The following is a 17,078-nucleotide window of genomic DNA, read 5'->3' as shown; positions in this document are numbered from 1 at the left end:
GCTCGCGCTGGTCAGCGTCCCGGAGAAGTGGCTGCAGCCGGGGTCCACTGTCACCCCAGACCCCCCATGTGCCCCAAGCCTGGCGGGGGGCGGCACCGACCCCCAGGGGGGAAGCGGCCGGCAGCAGGGCTGTGGGCAGCGGAGGACCCGCACCGGCCCTCGGGCCCCAGGACATGGCCGGTGCTCGGGGAGAGCTGGGCAGGTGGGCGGCGTCCACACTGGGAAGGAGCACGGCCTGCCAGCAGGCCAGGCCCCTCCTGCCCGAGAGGGTCCCGTCCTGGACGCGCTGGGGACTGGGGGCTGCAGGGCAGGGTGTGGGCAGGGCCAGCACCCACAGGTGTGTCTGGCACACGAGGTGGGGGTCCCGTCTTCATCCACCTGCCCCTGCCCCTCCAGGGGACAACCTGCTGCACCCCACGCACCTGCCCTCTCCCACAGGCCCTGCCCTCTCCCACAGGCACCGTCCCCGGGACCCACGGGGTGGGGTCCCCGGCCTCGGGCCCCCGGGCAGCGCACAGGACAGACAAGCACAGCAAGGTGTGTCCACGATCCCGCTGGCTCCGGGGCTCCCCAACCCCCGCCCCGTCCCCCTCAGATTGCTCGGCAGCTGCACCACATCAGCCGGCAGGAGACAGCGGCTGCTGCTACTGGGGGGGGGGGGGGGAGGAACTCCCCCACTGCCCCCAAGTGCGCACCCCTGGCCTTCCCCGAGAGCGCCTGCCCCCAAGGCTGCTCGGGCACACAGCCCAGGGCGGGGGTGCCCTCCTGCGTGCCGGCCGGGGCGCCCCCGGGCTGCCTGGCTCAGGAAAGGCCGGGACTTCAGTGGACGCTGCCTGGCAGGCTCCCTGACCGCCCGCTGGAGCCTCAGGCGCTCTGTGCTGTCCCTGCCAGGACGTCTTTGAGACTGAAAGTAAATGACCACTGTCAGCGGGGACCCGCGGGAGCCACCTGCACAGGGCGTTCAGTGAGCCGCGGTGGTGCCAGCTGCCCCACCTGCCACAGTGCCCAAGGGGCCCGCTGGTGCTCCGGCCACCTGGAGGACAGGCTTGTCCCTCCAGGCTCACTGCCCCCCTTGGGAGGGGCCCCGCCCCCACCCAGAACCACTCCTCGGGCCTGTCCTGCAGCCCCACTCCCGTTGCGTCCACGGGACACTTCCCGGCGCTCAGGGGCACTTTCGACCAGGCTGCAGGGGAGTCTGGGCCGCCCCCACGACCGGCAGGGCCCTGAGGTCCTGAGTGCCCCTCCCCGACGCTGTGGAGACCCTTCAGTGAGAAGGTCCGCCTCTGGCAGGAGCTGCTGGTGGCAGCGGGGGGCCCCAGGCTCCAGGGGACAGGCCTTGGTAGCCTGTCACACCGGAGCAGCCACATGAGCTGGGCACACCGCCACCGCACTGTCCCATGGGACACGGTGAAGGCTGTGGGGCCAGGCAGCTGTGTGTGTGCACAGGTTTGCCTGTGGGCATGAGCACAGTCGTGTGCACAAGTGTGCAGATGTGTGTGCACGCACAGGTGTGCATGTGCACACAGGTTTGTGTGCAGGTGTGCAGAGGTGCGTGCATGGACTCACATGTACATGTGTACAAGTGGATGTGGGTGTGTGTGCAGGTCTATGCATGCATGCACATGCATGAGTGGTGTGAGTGCACACGTGTGTGTGGGTGCACACAGACCGCATGCCTCCAGCCCTCCGACGGCCGAGCCCCGCCCCCTCTGCCGGTGCTCACCCTTCGGCGCTCCGCCTTGGGCCCAGGCCTCCCGGGCGGAGGCAGCGCCGACACGGAGAAGTCGCTGGGGTCCTCGTGGTCTCGAATCTTTGACTCCTTGATCAGGGAATCCAGTTTCCTCTTGGCGATGTTTTCCACTCGCTTCCGGTTCGAGGAGGCCTGTGACAGCCGGGCCGCGCCTGGCATCAGTCTCCCCCCGCGGGCAGCAGCCCTGACGGAGCCCCGGGGCTCAGGGGGAACCACGGGGGCCTGCCCAGAGGGAGCCGGGCGGGGTGGGTCCTCACAGCCACCCGCCCACTCCGGGGCAAACAGCGGGCCGAGAGGTGCCCCAGGGCTGCAGGCGGTGTGGAGCCGGCCCGTCTGGTTCTAACTGCCTCTTCCCGCTGCCCGGTGCTGCCCGCGGGGACCTGGCCCATGGCTCACTGGGCCTCAGGGAGGTCAGTGCACGCGGCCAGTGCAGAGGTCAGCAGCTGGCTCAGCCGCTCCAGATCTGGGACCCACGGGTCGTCCCACGGAGACGGGAGGGGATGGGGACAGACGCCCTGCCCGAGGCAGCCCCCAGGGTGGCCCTGGTGAACTTGGACCCTCCAGGGCAGGCCTTGGGCCCGGGGCCTCTGGAGTGGGTGCCAGGGCTGGCCTCACACAGGGGGATTCACCCTCCCCTCGGGCCGGGCCCAGGCCGGCCCAAAGCAGGAAGAAGTCCATAGCCTCACGGCTTTCTGAGACAATTACCGGCAAGGCCAGGCAGCTCCTGCACAATTATCTCCCCGCCCCCCCATGCCCCTGGGGGAGGAACAGTGCCCCCCCCCCTGCCCAGAAGCAGGCCCCGGAGCAGGGCCTAGGGGACGGCAGGTGCTCGTCTCAGGCCTCCGACCCACTGACTCTGCAGCCCCAGGGCGGCCCCCAGCACCCCCGCCCTGCCAGGAGCCAGGCGGCAAAGCTACAAGGAAGAGGGGCCAGCGCTGCTCTGTGGGGGTGACCGCCTGGACTTTGGGTGCTGCCTGGAGGCAGGGCAGGAGCTGGGCTGGGGGGATGGTGGGGCAGGACCACCGGGCACCCAGGGCAGGAGCTGGGGGCGGCCCGGAGAGAGGCCAGGAAGTGGGTGTCCCCGAGAGAGCCCAGGCAGGTGCAGGTGCGGGTGGGAGTGGTGTGGGGGCCGGGGTCCCACAGGGGCCCCCACTTGCTGAGGGCCGCCACAGGACTGGGCACTCTGAGCAAGCAGCACCCCAAGAGTCGGCTCAGAAACAGGAACCAAAACAGGCCGGCAGCAGGCGTGCAGCCAGCGGCGCCTGAGGGTCACGGGCTAGCCGGGAACATGGGGTGCGTGTCCTGTGTGGAGGGAGCCCCTCTCCCTGGCCGCCCCCTGCCCCCCCCTGCCACCGCCCGCTGCCCCCACGCACATCCCCGTTGAGGATCTTGCAGTCCTCGTCGATCTCGTCCGCGCTGTCCTCGTCCGACACCTCGCCCTCCTCCGCGTCCTCGCTGATGTTGGCGGGGAGCTTCTTGCCCTGGGGGAGGAGGGGACAGTGGGAGGGGCCCCCCGGCAGTGCTGGGGGGGCTGGCTCAGCCACAGACGGAAGGCCTCCAGCCCGCTAGAGGGCGGAGGGCACCCCGGGGCAGCAGCGTGGGAGGGACACGTCTCGGTGACATGCAGAGGTCCGCAGGCCGCGGGGCCACCGTGGAGACACGGAGGCGAGGGCAGACGGGCCAGGACGGCACAGACGCCGGCCCCGGGGCAGGGCGGCGGGCGAGGGCCCACCTTCACCAGGATCTTGCCCCTGAGCATCTGCGGAGACGGCAGCATGGTGGCGTCCTCGCCGCTCACTGACGGCAGGTCCAGCTTGTCCCCGAGGATGTCGGTCAGATACTGGGCCATCTTCTTCTGCTGGGCGACGCTGCAGTGGTTCTCCAGGGACAGGACCACGGGGTACCTGCGGCCCCCACGGGGGAGGGGCAGGTGAGGCCAGGGCAGGGCCCGCACCGCTGGACAGGAAGGGGGTCTCCCCCCTGACCAACGGGGCTCAGGGGCGCCCTCCCGCCAAGCGAAAGGTCGCTGGTTCCGTCCCTGGCCAGGGCGCAGGCCTGGGTAGCAGGTTCGGTCCCCAGTCAGGGCTTGTTTAAGAAGCAACTGATCGGCCCTGGCTGGTGTAGCTCAGTGGATTGAGCACAGGCTTGCAAACCAAAGGGTTGCAGGTTCAATTCCCAGTCAGGGCACATGCCTGGGTTGTGGGCCAGGTCGCCAATAGGGGTTGTGTGAGACACAACCACACATTGATGTTTCTCTCCCTCTCTCCTTTCCTTCCCTTTTCTCTACAAGTAAATAAAATATTTTTTTAAAAAAGACGGGGTCTAGAGCCCTGGCTGGTGTAGCTCAGTGGATTGAGCGTGGGCTGGGAACCAAAGTATCCCAGGTTCGATTCCCAGCCAGGGTACATTCCTGGGTTGCAGGCCATAACCCCCAGCAACCGCACATTGATGTCCTTGTCTCTCTCTCTCTCTCTCTCTCTCTCTCCTTCCCTTCCCTCCCTAAAAATAAATAAATAAAATCTTAAAAAAAAAAAAAAAGAAGTGATGTTTGAGTAGTCACTGATTTAAAAAAAAAAAAAAAAAGACGGGGTCTCCAGCAGGGGCCCAGGACAGATGGGGCTGCCAGCCGCTCCAGAAGGGGGACCCTCAACAGCTCAGACGAGCAGCAGAGCAGGTGGGAGGAGCCAGGAGGCCCTAGTAAAGCAAGCATTCATTTCTGCCCCGAGAAAAAACAAAGGCGACTGGGAACTCCGGGGAAACAAAAGGAAACATTTGAGCAAGTCCCAGGTCACGGCTTCTCCATGATGGGGGCGCTGGCTGGTGTGGCTCAGCGCACTGAGTGCCGACCTGCAACCCAAAGGGTGGAGGGTGTGATTCCCAGTCAGGGCACCTGCCTGGGTTGCGGGCCAGGACCCCTGTAGGGGGCATGCGAGAGGCAACCACACATGGATGTTTGTCTCCCTCTTTCTCCCTCCCTTCTCCCCTCTCTGAAAATAAATAAATAAAATATTTGAAACAAAAATAAATAGATGATGGGAGTGAAATGGATGCACTGTGCCTAAGAGACTGAGAGAAAGTCACCCCACTGGCCTAGGCACCGGACACTGTCCCGTGGACGGCCCCGTGCGCACCATCTGCGGGAGTGTTGTCACCTGCGAGGCAAGTACGGACTTTTCATTGTGAGTTCTTCAGTTGTTTCATTTTTTTAAAGGATTTTACTTATTTAGAATTCCCAGCCAAGATGGAGCCATAGGTAGACACACTGTGCCTCCTTGCACAACCAAAAGAAGGACAACAAACGATTTAAAAACAAAACACAACCAGAGCTGCCAGAAAGTCGAACTGCATGGAAGTCCGACAACCAAGGAGTTAAAGAAGAAACACTCATCCAGACCGGCGGGAGGGGCGGAGATGGCCAGCGGAGATGGAGAGGACACATGACACAAGGTGGTGGCTGGAGGACCGGGGTGGGCAAAGCAGTGGCTGGAGAACCGGGAGGTCCCACATTTGCATGCGGATAAACCAGGAGGAACAACTGGGGAGTGAGGCAAATGGCACATCCCAGGGTTCTGGCGGGGAAATAAAACCTCTAAACTTCTGGCAGTAAAAACCCGTGGGGGTTGTGTTGGCGGGAGAAACTCCCAGCCTCACAGAAGAGTTTGTTGGAGAGACCCACAGGGTCCTAGAACGCACACAAGCCCACCTACCCGGGAACCAGCACCAGAAGGCTTGTGGGTAGAAGGGGAAGTGACCGAAAGCCAGCAGAGAGCTGAAAAGCAGCACCGTACCCTCTCAGACCCCTCCCCCACATGCAGCGCCACAATCCTGTGACGTGGTTGCCCTGCTCTGGGGAACACCTGAGGCTCCGCCCTTTACTACATAACAGGTGCTCCCAGACAAAAACATGTGGCCCAAATGAAAGAACAGATCAAAGCTCCAAAAATAGAACTAAGCGATGAAGAGATAGCCAACCTATCAGATGCAGAGTTCAAAACACCGGTAATCAGGGTGCTCACAGAAACAGTGGAGTATGGTCGCAAAACAGAGGAAAAGGTGAAGGCTATCCCGAGTGAAACAAAGGAAAATGCACAGGGAACCAACAGTGATGGGAAGGAGACCGGGACTCAAATCAATGGTTTGAAGCAGAAGGAAGAAATAAACACTCAACCACAACAGAGTGAAGCAATAAGAAATCAAAAAAAACAAGGAGAGGCTTAGGAACCTCTAGGACATCTTTAAACATTCCAACATCCCAATCATATGGGCACCAGGAGAAGAGGAAGACCAAGGAATGGAAAACTTATTTTAAAAAATAATGAAGGAGAACTTCCCCAATCTGACAAAGGAAACAGACTTCCAGGAAGTCCAGGAAGCACAGAGAGTCCCAAAGAAGTTAGACCCAAGGAGGAACACACCAAGGCACATCATAATTACATTTCCCAAGATTAAAGATAAGGAGAGAATCTTAAAAGCAGCAAGACAAAAGGAGAGTTACCTACAAAGGAGTTCCAATCAGACTGTCAGCTGATTTCTCAAAAGAGACCTTGCAGGCAAGAAGGGACTAGAAAGAAGTATTCCAAGTCATGAGAGGCAAGGACCTACAACCAAGATTGCTCTATCCAGCAAAGCTATCACTTAGAATGGAAGGGCAGATAAAGTGCTTCTCAGATAAGGTCAAGTTAAAGGAGTTCATCATCACCCAGCCCTTATTATATGGAATGTTAAAAGGACTTATCTAAGAAAGAGAAGATAAAAAAGACAAACAGTAAAATGACAACAAACTCTACAACTATCAACAACTGAATCGTAAAAAACAAAACAAAACAAAACAAAAAACCCCACCAAACTAAGCAAACAACTAGAACAGGAACAGAACCACAGCAATGGAGATCACATGGAGGGTTATCAGCGAGGAGGGAAAGGGCGTAGGGGGAAAAGGTACAGGGAATAAGAAGCATAGATGGTAGGTGCAAAACAGACAGTGGAGGTTAAGAAGAGTATAGCAAATGGAGAAGCCAGAGAACTTATATGTACGACCCATGGACATGAGCTAAAGGCGGGGGTGGGGGGGGTGCAGGGCGGAGGGGAATAAAGGGGAGAAAAATGGGACAACTGTAATAGCATAATCAAGAAAATACATTTAAAATAAATAGCCCTGGCTGATGTGGCTCAGCAGATTGAGTGCCACCTGCAAACCGAAGGGTCGCCAGTTCTATTCCCAGTCAGGGCACAGGCCTGGTTTGTGGGCCAGGTCCCCAGTAGGGGGTGCACAAGAGACAACGACACATTGATGCTTCTCTCCCTTTCTTTCTCCCTCTCTTTCCCTCTCTTTAAAAATAAATACATATGGACCCAGCTGGTGTGGCTCAGTGGATTGAGTGCCAGCCTGCAAATCAAGGGGTTGCTTGTTCTGTTCCTGGTCAGGGCACAGGCCTGGGTTTTGGGCCAGGTCCCCAGTGGCAGCCAGAGATGAGAAGCAACCACACACTGATGTTTCTCTCCCTCTCTTTCTCTAAAAATAAATAAAATATATTTTAAAAATAAAAAGAAATAAAATCTTTAAAAAATAAGTAAAAAGACTTTATTTAATAAAAAGTAAATAATTTTAAAGAAAAATAAATAAAATTTAAAATACAAATTTTATTAATAAAATCTTTTAAAGAAAAGTAAATAAGTAAAATTTAAAATAAATAAAAAGGTTTATTAATAAAATCTTTTAAAGAAAAGTAAATAAATAAAATCTTAAAAATAAATAAATAAAAAGGTTTATTAAAAATAAATCAATAAAATCTTTTTAAAAATAAAAGAGAAGACTTTATTGATTTATTTTTAGAGAGAGGGGAAGGGAGAGAGGAGAGGGAGAGTAATATCCATGTGTGGTTGCCTCTTGTGCGCCCCCTACTGGGTCCTGCCGCACAACCCAGGCCTGTGCCCTGACTGGGAATCGAACCAGCAACTGCTTGGTTCACAGGCTGGTGCTCCATACACAGCCACACCAGCCAGGACTGTTGTTTGATTTTTTTAAGCATGTGCACATTTTACTTGGATTTCTGCCAAAAAGCAACACAATTCTTTCAGGAAATGCCAGTTGCTCAGACCTGGAAGACATGACCAGGAGCCACAGGCCGGAGGGCCTGGGAGCGGAGACGGCCAGCAGGCCTCGGGGCTGAGGTGCTCATGGCCCCTCTCTTCCCAGGAGGGAGCCCTGGGGGGGCCTGTGTGTCCCCACCTTCTGCCCTGAGACGGCCTCACCCACCACCCCAGGGGCCAGGCCGCCTGCAGAGACGGCTCAGCCCCACCCCTCCCCGCAGCCCCGGGCAGCGCCAGCCCCTCCAGGGGCCGGGGGGTGGGGGCCACTGCCCTGCCCGGCCTCCTCCCCTCCTCCGAGAACTGGCTGCAGCCTCGCCTGCCAGCCTCCTCCAGCTACGACTCGAAGGTAACTCTAGCAATACGGGGAGGTGTCTTCTATTTCCAGAAACTAACTTGGACTTTGCCAACAGTGTCTGTAGCCACAGCTGAGTGGCAGCAAATTGTGTCTGGACACGGAGTAGCTTCTCGGGGGCGGTGAGTGCCCGAGTCCCGGCTGCTGCGGGCACTCTGGGTGCTGCGCCACTGCCACCTCAGCCCCAGAGAGGGCGTGCGTGGGGCGGGGGAGCCCCCAAGGCCGCGCCCCCCCCCCACCCCCGTCTCCGCCACTCACTCGTTCTTGACGAAGGCGTACTTGTTGATGGTCTCGATGACGTCCCTGAAGAGGATCTTGGAGGTCAGCGTGTAGCCGTGGTGCACGATCGGCTCCCCGTCCGGCCCGTCCCAGCAGTCCACTGGGGGCGGGTGGACCCCGGTCAGTGCCAGGGCTCCCATTCTGGGCGGGTCCCTGGGGGGCGGGGCTGCCCCCCACCTCGCAGCAGAGGGCAGACGCCTGGCCCGGGGACCCCCAGCCCAGAGGACAAGCCGGCCCCCCCCGAGCCCCGGCGCTCACCCTCCACGCAGCGGCAGCCAGCCTGCAGCACCCAGGCGTACATGTCCGCCCGCGACTGAGACAGCAGCTGGTCGCCCGCCAGGTAGGTGTTGTGGGACGAGGTGATGAAGTAGTGGCTCAGGGGCCGCGTCATGTCCTGGTGCACGTGGTGGTGCTCGGGGTTGAAGATGTCGCCGGCCGGGCTCCGAGTGTAGTTGGTGAAGCCTGCGGGGGTGCGGGGCACAGGCAGGCGCTCAGGCCTGCCGCCTCGGGGCCCGTCCTGGGACGCACAGCCACCAGCTGCAGTTGCCTGGCCGGCCCCAGGCTGCCCTCGGCCCCCCACCCCATCGGCCTGCGGGGACAGGGGACGGGGGACAGAGGCGGCACCCGCTCACCGTCAATGCCCAGCACTCCCTTGCTCTTGTTCTCCGGGCAGGGCTCGAACTGCTCAATGACGGCCTGGCAGCTCTCCAGTGTCACGCTGGTCATCTGGGCCAGAGAAGCGGCAGAGCCCCCGCCAGCCCAGCAGTCACCAGGGTGCGCTAGCCTCGGGCCCTGCTGGTCCTCTGCCGCCGAAGCCACTGCCCCCACCCGGGCTCTGATTGCCACACCAGGGCCGACCGCAATGGGGATGGGCTCTGGCCCCTGCCGTGTGCTCCCCCACCTTGGGCTCCCAGCCTCCTGCCCCCCAGGGCAGGTGGCACCCAGCCCCTCGCCGGGCCCGGGACAAGGGGTCCAGATGCTTGAGTCTCTGGACACTGGGCCACCAGTCAGCAGGGCAGTGTCCGGAGGGCACTCAGCCCCTCAGGAGGGGAAGGGCTGCCTGGGGTCAGGGGAAGTGGTGGGCATGGCCCCTGGCACCCAAAGGGCATCTGGGCATCTGCTGGACCGATGGGCGAAGGACAAAGACGATGGCCCAGAGCTCGGGGACACAGAGAGGAAGGCTGGGCCCAGGGACCCTAGACCCACAAGGTGCTCACACGGCACTGTGGTCCAGTGTGGGCGCCCCCCCGGCACCTCGTCCCTGCCAGGGGCCCTCACCTTCTGCTCCACCTCCAGGAAGCGCTGCAGGCTGGCGGCGTCCAGGTGGTCCTTGTGGTCGCTGTAGGTCAGCATGAGCAGATAGAGGTCCCGGCGGGTGGACACCATCTTGTAGAAGGCACAGAACTCCTCGAAGCCCAGCGCACCCTGGCGGTCGTCCGTGTCCGCCTCCTGCAGCGCAAGGCCTGTGGGTGCCCCTGCGTCCCCCCCGAGCCACACCTACACGGGCCCCAGGCCCACCCCCGGTTCTTGGCCCTCCCCCAAGCCTCACTGTCCCAGGGAGCATCCGAGGCGCCAGGGACACTGAGGACCAAGGGGCTGCCCTGCCTGCCCCACAGGGCTCAGGCCTGGGGACAGACCAAAGGACGAGGGTGTCCGGTGACCAGGGGCCGGCTGCCCTGAGGCCTTCGGGTGCTGTGCAGCTGGGAGTCACTGGGAGTGGGTGACAGTCAGGACCGGAGAAGGTGCCAGTTGAGACCCCGAGTGTCGAGTCCAGCTCTTCGGCCCGGGGGTCGGACAGAACCAGCGTGAGGGTGTCTCCAAGCCAGGAGAGACCCCGGGTCAGCACCCTGGACAGCGGCGCCCGCCAGACCTGCAGGCCATCTGGCTGGTGTCCCTCATGTGGCCACACAGTCTGGGTGGCCCTGGGGTGGGTGCCAGGTCCCTGCGGCCCCCTCTGAATTGGGAGCATCACCGACGAGGCAGGTGGCCACAGCCACCCCCGTGTCCCCGTCCCCAAAGAGAGTGGGCCTCCGGGAAAGCTCGATTCTGTCCTGTGCTCCTAGCCACCGCCAGTCCCGGCGCTGTGGCACAATGGGCACCCAGCAGGGCCCCACTGTCTCGCTCCAGGACCCGAGAGCCCATGCCGGGGACCCAGGCCTGGGCTGGGACAGGTGCCAGCACACCAGCCCGGAGCCATGAGCGCGGCGGCCCGGCAGGTGCCTGACAGAGGCCCTGTGTGTGTGGGCCATGAGGCCCGAGAGCCACGGGGGACCTCGCCCACACCACACTGTCGTCTCAGACTGGATGACACTACATTCGAGACCCTCTCTGCCCACCACACGACCACACAGGTATGCCCCCAGTCGGGCACTTTCGAGGCACAGACACGCTGAGATTCCTCCACAGCCAAGGTGACACCGTTCCTCCAAAATGCCCTGCCTGGCTGGACAGAGGCCAGCCGGCCGTCCTGGGCTCTGAACACCGGTGGAGGGCGGCCATGCCGATGGGCAGGGAGGCCCAGCTGAGCAGGGCCCTGCTGTCTGAGCAGCCCCAGGCCTGGGGGCTGGAGCTCCAGGCCAGCCGCCCCCTGCACACTTCTCTCCAGAGTCAGCCCAGAGCCCCACCTGCTGCCTGACCCCGGCTGCAGGGGCTCCCCGACTCTCCAGGGCTCCCTCGGGGGGATGGGGTTGAAGTCTGGATACAGCCAGGCAGGGGAGTGAGCCAGAGGGCTCTGCGGGGAGCCCTGCCCTGCGCCAGAGGGTGCGTGAGAGGCCCAGCGCCCTTCCTGGAGGGCAGGGCGTGGCGGGCTTCCGAGAGCCTCCTGCAAGGGGCTTTTCCAAGCCAGGACTCCGTGCTGGACCCTCGGGCCCCACTCCACAGGGGCTTCCTCTCCTCCGGCCTCAGGGGCCCATCTGGACCCCGGTCCTGAGCCAGCCTGACCACCGCTGGCCCCTGACACGGCCTCACTGCCCTGGAAGGGCCCGCTGACCCCAGAGCTGCCGCCGGAGGCAGGACAGGCGGGGCATAGGCAGGGGTGACCCGCAGGCCTGAGCCGTCGGCCAGCTCCTCACTGCCCTGCTGGCTCTGTCCCCTCTGGGGCCATCAGGAGGGGCCCCACGAGCCCCCAGTCCCCAGCCAGCAGTCTGAGAGCCCCCTGCTCAGCAGCCCCCATCACACACCGACCCGGAGCCGGCCAACTCCCGGCTCCAGCCGACCCCTTCGGTCAGGAGAGCCCAGCAGGGGGCTGGGGGCTGCACGGCACAGGGGCGTGAGGCTTCTCGAGTGCCTGTGCCTGCGTGCGCACACATGTGTGCATCCAGATGTGTGTGCCTGCACCTGTGGGTGTGTTAGAGATGTGTGTGCCTGTCTGTGTTGGGCTGTGTGCACCTGTGTGCCTGTGCGTGCACGTGGGTGGGCTCAGCCCCTTGGAGCCCGCTCTCCTGGCTGCAGCAAGATCTCAAGGTCCCAACTGCCCACAGCAAAGGCCCTAACACCAGGCCGGCGGGGGCCGGGCGGCCGGCCTTGCGGGACAGCGACCCAGACCTGCTGCCCGGGTGAGACGGGCGGCCCTGGGATCCCGGCAGGAAGTACGCACTCCGTGCGTAGAGGCGGGGTTACGCACTCCGCTAGAGAGGCGGGGTTATGGGGAGGGCGGGAAAGGGGGAGGCCTCCTTTGGGTGATGCTCCTGACTGACCAACGCCTGCCCGGAGTGCCCAGGCCGCCAGCCTGGGAGGGCCCAGCTCCGCTGGCCGCGCTGCGTCCCCTGCCCCTGGCCGCAGCGGAGACGGCGAGGCCCAGCACCGCCTGCAGCCCCCGCAGGGCCGCCTGCCCGCCCCCGGACACACCCGCGGCCCCAGGAAGCCTGGCCCAGGGGCCGCCAGGCGGGGCCCCGCCCCCTCACCTTGAACATCTGCTTCACCCGCTGCCGGGGCAGGTTGGCGTTCAGCTTGTGCAGCAGCTGCAGCACCTCGCCCATGCTCAGGCTGCCGTCCCCGTCCTTGTCGGCCTCGTCGAACGTCTGCTTCAGCCACTTTGGGCCGAGTTAGGGGCCAGCTCGGGTCCAGCAGGGGCCGGCGCGCGCGCCCCTACCCCCGCCCCTCCCCCGGGCGCGCGCCCCAGCCCCGGGCGGGGACCCCCCTCGCTCAGGGCGGCCGCCAGTCGGCCGGACTCCCGGGGGGGCGGCCCTTGTGCGCGAGGATATTGGTCCCGGGTGCGCTGGCGGCGGGCCAGGCTGTCCTCGTCCCTGATGCCGGCCATGAGGTAGCGCAGGCCAGTGACCCAGGTGCGCGCCTCGTCGCCGCTGGGCGAGACCAGGTCCAGCGACTGGCGGTGGCTGCCATGGTAGATGCTGAAGCAGCAGTTGGGGTCGAAGCTGCCGTCGGGGTAGCGCTGGAAGATCTCGGACTGCCGGCCCTCGCTCACCTCCTGGATGGAGTCGATGGAGACTGCGGGGTGGAGCGGGGCGCCGGTCACCGCCCTCCCCAGGGCGGCTCTCCCCTGGCCCGGGAGGGGGGCGGGGAGGCAGTGCCCCGGCCCACCCGGCCTCTCCCACTGGCAAAGCCAGCGGAGGGGTGGTCTAGTCCCCCTCCTGGCCCAGGGGACTCCTCCCTCCTGGACCCTAGCCCCCCGCCCACTTCCCACGCAGAAGTGGGCCTCCTGGTCCAGCCCCTGCAAGTCCCTCCCAGCTCAGGACCCCCCCCCCCCAGGCAGCCACGTAGCCTCCACACCCCTAAGGCAGCAGCACACGTGCCACACTGCCTGGGGGGCACTTGGCACCTGCCCAAGCCCTAACCTCGGTGTGCCCAGCTGGGGTCGCCCCTGTGCACGGGACGTCTCATCTGCCCGGCTAGACCGAAGGTCCTTTGGCCTCTGGGCCCACCCAGCATCCGGCACAGGGCTGGGCCCGATGGCCGCTAGGTCCCCACCGTGTCCCAGAGGGCGTGGGGCCCTGACACCCCCACCCCGTGTGCAGAGGTCGCCCCAGAACTGCAAGGCCGGTGGCCCCCCTGCTGGGCCCGGAGCCGCTGACACACCCAGGGCTCGGGGTCCTGCTGTCCCCCCCCGGGCCGCTCCGGGGGCCCCGGCCCCCCACTCACTCTTGGCTTTCTCGCTCTTGCGGGAGGGCCGCCAGCGGATGCAGGAGCGGTGCTCGTCCAGGAAGTAGAAGCGGGCCAGGCCCTTGGCGCCGCCGCGCAGCTTCACCATCTGCGTCCCGGCCTGCATGGCGCTCATGCACCGCTCCACTGGGCGCGCCGGCCGCCGCGGGGCAGGGACGGGCGGGACGGACAGACAGGTGGACAGCGGTGCCCGTGAGCACGGAGGCACCCCCACCGCAGCCAGCCGATGCAGCCCACGCCCCCACCCGTGTGTGGGGACCACTCATCCTCCGGCCACCTGCCGGCGGGGCGCCCAGCTCGGACCCCCAGGGCTGCGGGGGACCCGGGAGCTGGCCTGGGCTGCACGTCCAGTCTGGGGTCCGGTTCAAGGGCCAGAGACCCTGCGGAGAAATGGCCACTCTGCCCAGCCGGCCTGCCGCCCTCCCCCATGATCCTGGGGCCTGCGGGCCAGCCAAGGCCTGAAGGGACCGGCCCTCTGTCCACCCCACCGGCCACCACCCAGACCAGCCCCGGCGACCACCACGACCGGCCCCAAAGGCTGCTACACCGGAGAGGGCACAGGGACACGGTGGCCGAGCCCACCCTTAGGCACGGGCAGGAACTCCCCCAGGATGCCCGGCCTGGCTCCCGGTCGCCTGCACCCCAGCCCAGCATGTTTGGGGAAGAGCATGTGGAGTGCCCCCACCCCCCCAGCGCCCCCAGCATGCAGCCCCGGGAAGGTGCCGCACAGGCTAGAGCTCCGAACCGAACCCTTCTCCCACGGGGCCCCGCCGCTTCCCTGCCACCCCTGCTCTGAGCACCCGGCCCACTGCTGGGCACCAGCACCTCCCGGGTCCCAGGGGAGGGCTGCCGGCCAGGACACGGGGCTCCTGGGGCTGGGGACGCTGCAGGCAGCGGGGGGCACTCCGTCGGGTTTGGCGCCGACACGCTGGACGGAAGGCGCTGCTGCCCCCGAAGCACCCAGGTCCCCTCAGCTGAAGCTTCGGAGCCGCCCACGTGCCTGGCCAGCACGCCCACCGGGGCCACGCTCTCTGCCCCACCCGTGGCCCCGCCGTGGGTCAGCCTGCAGGCGCCGAGGGGGGGCAGAAGGGGATGCTGCTGGAGCCCTGACCCCAGGGGCCCGGGGTGGGCAAGCCCGGCCGTCGTGCCCTCCTGACCCCCTGGCCCTGCAGCTGGGGGGGCTCTGGCCAGGGAGGAGCGGGGAGTCCCCCCCCTTACCGAGTGGGCCGAGCTGCCACCAAGGGGACATGGCCACGCTCCCTCCGACCCAGAGGAGGGCCTCCGCCAGGCAGGCCACTGTCCCCTTGGTCCGGCTGGAGGCAGGGGGCCAGGGGACGGCCATGCCAGGACGATGGCCGGGTGGACTCTCGGAGGCCAGAGAGGGCCGGCACCCAGCACGCCTCCGCAGCAGGTCAGGCGGCGGCAGCGGGCGGCACCGGGGTTCTCAAGGCCCCCCCTCTGCCCTGCGTCTTCCTCCTCCCCGTTGGAGGCCCCCGTAGGGCGGCTCCCAGGCTCCTCTGGTGTCGGCCGGACTGTCACCTGCGGTCCCAGATGCCCCCCGGGCCAGCCTGCCCCCCAGCAGGCCTGCCTGCGGACAGACCCCCTAAGGCGCAGCCGCGGGGTGTGTGGGTGGGGAAGCTCCCGCCCTGCCTGCCCGCTGCCCAATCCCCTGCGCTCATCTAAGCCGGATCCAGCTCAGCCGGCCAGAGGATTTAGGCCCGGGAGCTCCTCGCTGCGGGCCGGGAGGGGACTGGACTGGCAGCCACGTCGTCAGAGGCCCCGGACCACCAGTCCCCACGCCCCGGCCGAGTGAGCAGGCAGGACAGACGGGCAGCCCCCCGGAAACCCTAAGAACACAGCCCCAAGGCCTGAGGTGACGGTCCTCGTGGTGCCACCCTCTGGGGCGCAGTCCCAGGCCCTGCTGGGGGCGGTCTCCCCACCGTCTTCCCCACACCAGGCGCCCAAGCCTGCTGTCCTCTCCCTGCCGCTGCTGGCGCCTCCCCCCACCCCCCCCACAAGCTCCTCCCAAGCACACCCCGCCATCCTCAGGCCTGTCGGCCAGTAGCTAATCAGTGGTCTCCTGCTACCAGCCGTGGGGCTTGGCCGTGCCCAGGGCCTGGGCGGGTCGGGGCACGGACTGAGCGCCCAGCCCCTGGGCACCACACTCCCTGAGGCCTCCTCAGCTGCCCCAGGCCGTGATCCTCCGCTGACCAGGCAGAGGAAGGGCAGCTAATGCAGCCTGATGCAGGACTCTGCCCGCAGGGGGGACCGAGGGGACCCCCTGACCTTGGCCGTCCAGGAGACAGGTAGGCCCAGCCCTGCAGCCACGGGGCACAGCCAGGGCCCCCAGGGCCGCGGGACCCCAGAGGCGGCGCCTGCCCACAGCCCCCCCGCTGCCCCCCGGCTCCCTGCTCCCGTCCCTGGACCTGAGAGAGGCCTTCACGTCTCCTCGGGCTGCCTCTCAGCTGCCCGACGGGCCTGCACACGTCTGTCTGCGGTGTGTGGCCCCCCCAGGACCCCCAGGGCGGGGACCGCCCAGCCCCGTCCAGCTCTGTCCCTGCTCCGGCCGGGACTGGCCCTCGCAGGCGCTCCAGTGTCAGTGAGCACCGGCCGGGCCCCAGGGCCAAGGCCACCGCCGAGCCAGCTCGGGGTGGTGACGCGGAGCCAGCACGGGGCACCCTGACACGAGAGGGGTCACGGCCCCCCACTCCCTGGGGCTCAGCCATCCCCCGGTCCTGGAGGGGCCTGGCGCACAGATGGGGGGATGGGCAGGGTCAGCCTCCGAGGGCAGTGGAGGGAGGGCCCTCAGCCCCACGAGGACAGCCCAGAGCGGGCCTCCCCCTCTGCTGAGCCCCCGCACGGTGCCTGGCCTGGTGGCCTGGGCACGGCAGCTCGCGGGAAGGGGAGCCCTCGCCCCCGACCCCACCTGTTGGAAGGCATCCCCACCCCACGCGCCCTCCTCCCCCGAGCCCTGCAGGGGGCACGGCGGCCTCAGGACACCGGGGCAGCGGCTCCGGGGAGGAGCCCTCACTGTCGTCGGAAGCCGGGAGCGTTGGGTTAGTTCTCCCCCCCTCACGGTGGGGACGAATCTGGTCCTCACGCAGCCGGTGACGGGGACGAGAAGCTGGCAAAATCGGCGTCCCCGCCTCTCCCCGGGGAAGGCTGGAAAGCCGATGGCATCTCCCAGCAAAACCCACAAAGCACACCCACGGGCTCCATGGCGGAGCTCACTCTCACACACGCAGGCAGAGCCCCCCACCTCGGGGTGCAGACAGGTGCACGCGCCCCGAGTCACTCGGGCCCCCGTTCAGCCAGCTCCAGCAGCAGGGGGGGCGCGTGCTGGGGCCACAGGGGGCGCACACTGGGGCCACGTGGGGGGGCACGCCCCCCCCCGTCCCTCCATGGGTCCTGCTCATCCATCTCCAGCCCCTTCCTCTTCCTCTCCCGCGTCCAAACTTCTTTGCCTCCTGAAGGACCTCTCAGAGGCTC

General features: G+C 65.2%; 1 protein-coding gene across 11 annotated transcripts in view; it reads right to left on the bottom strand.

Moving 5' to 3' along the window:
- The window catches only part of PLCH2 (phospholipase C eta 2), a 51,472-nt gene that overhangs the window by 9,196 nt on the left and 25,198 nt on the right, over positions 1-17,078 (bottom strand). For 3 of the 11 annotated variants that reach the window (XM_036025194.1, XM_036025195.1, XM_036025198.1), the window contains exons 1-11: positions 14,808-15,130; positions 13,569-13,715; positions 12,674-12,917; positions 12,374-12,503; positions 9,750-9,920; positions 9,104-9,197; positions 8,730-8,933; positions 8,451-8,571; positions 3,483-3,654; positions 3,124-3,231; positions 1,724-1,882 (exon numbers count right to left, since the gene is read on the bottom strand). In XM_036025194.1, the coding sequence (XP_035881087.1) occupies positions 1,724-1,882; positions 3,124-3,231; positions 3,483-3,654; positions 8,451-8,571; positions 8,730-8,933; positions 9,104-9,197; positions 9,750-9,920; positions 12,374-12,503; positions 12,674-12,917; positions 13,569-13,715; positions 14,808-14,931 (1,674 nt within the window). In that variant the 5' untranslated portion in view covers positions 14,932-15,130. Of the gene's footprint in view, positions 1-1,723; positions 1,883-3,123; positions 3,232-3,482; positions 3,655-8,450; positions 8,572-8,729; positions 8,934-9,103; positions 9,198-9,749; positions 9,921-12,373; positions 12,504-12,673; positions 12,918-13,568; positions 13,716-14,807; positions 15,138-17,078 lie in introns of those variants that run through there. The other 8 variants (XM_036025196.1, XM_036025204.1, XM_036025197.1 and 5 more) reach the window with 4 other exon arrangements.

This window comes from Phyllostomus discolor, chromosome 5, assembly GCF_004126475.2.
Source record: "Phyllostomus discolor isolate MPI-MPIP mPhyDis1 chromosome 5, mPhyDis1.pri.v3, whole genome shotgun sequence".
Classification (NCBI taxonomy): domain Eukaryota; kingdom Metazoa; phylum Chordata; class Mammalia; order Chiroptera; family Phyllostomidae; genus Phyllostomus; species Phyllostomus discolor.
Note: the sequence above shows the minus strand (reverse complement) of the source record. Positions and strands in the feature narration are given on the sequence as shown.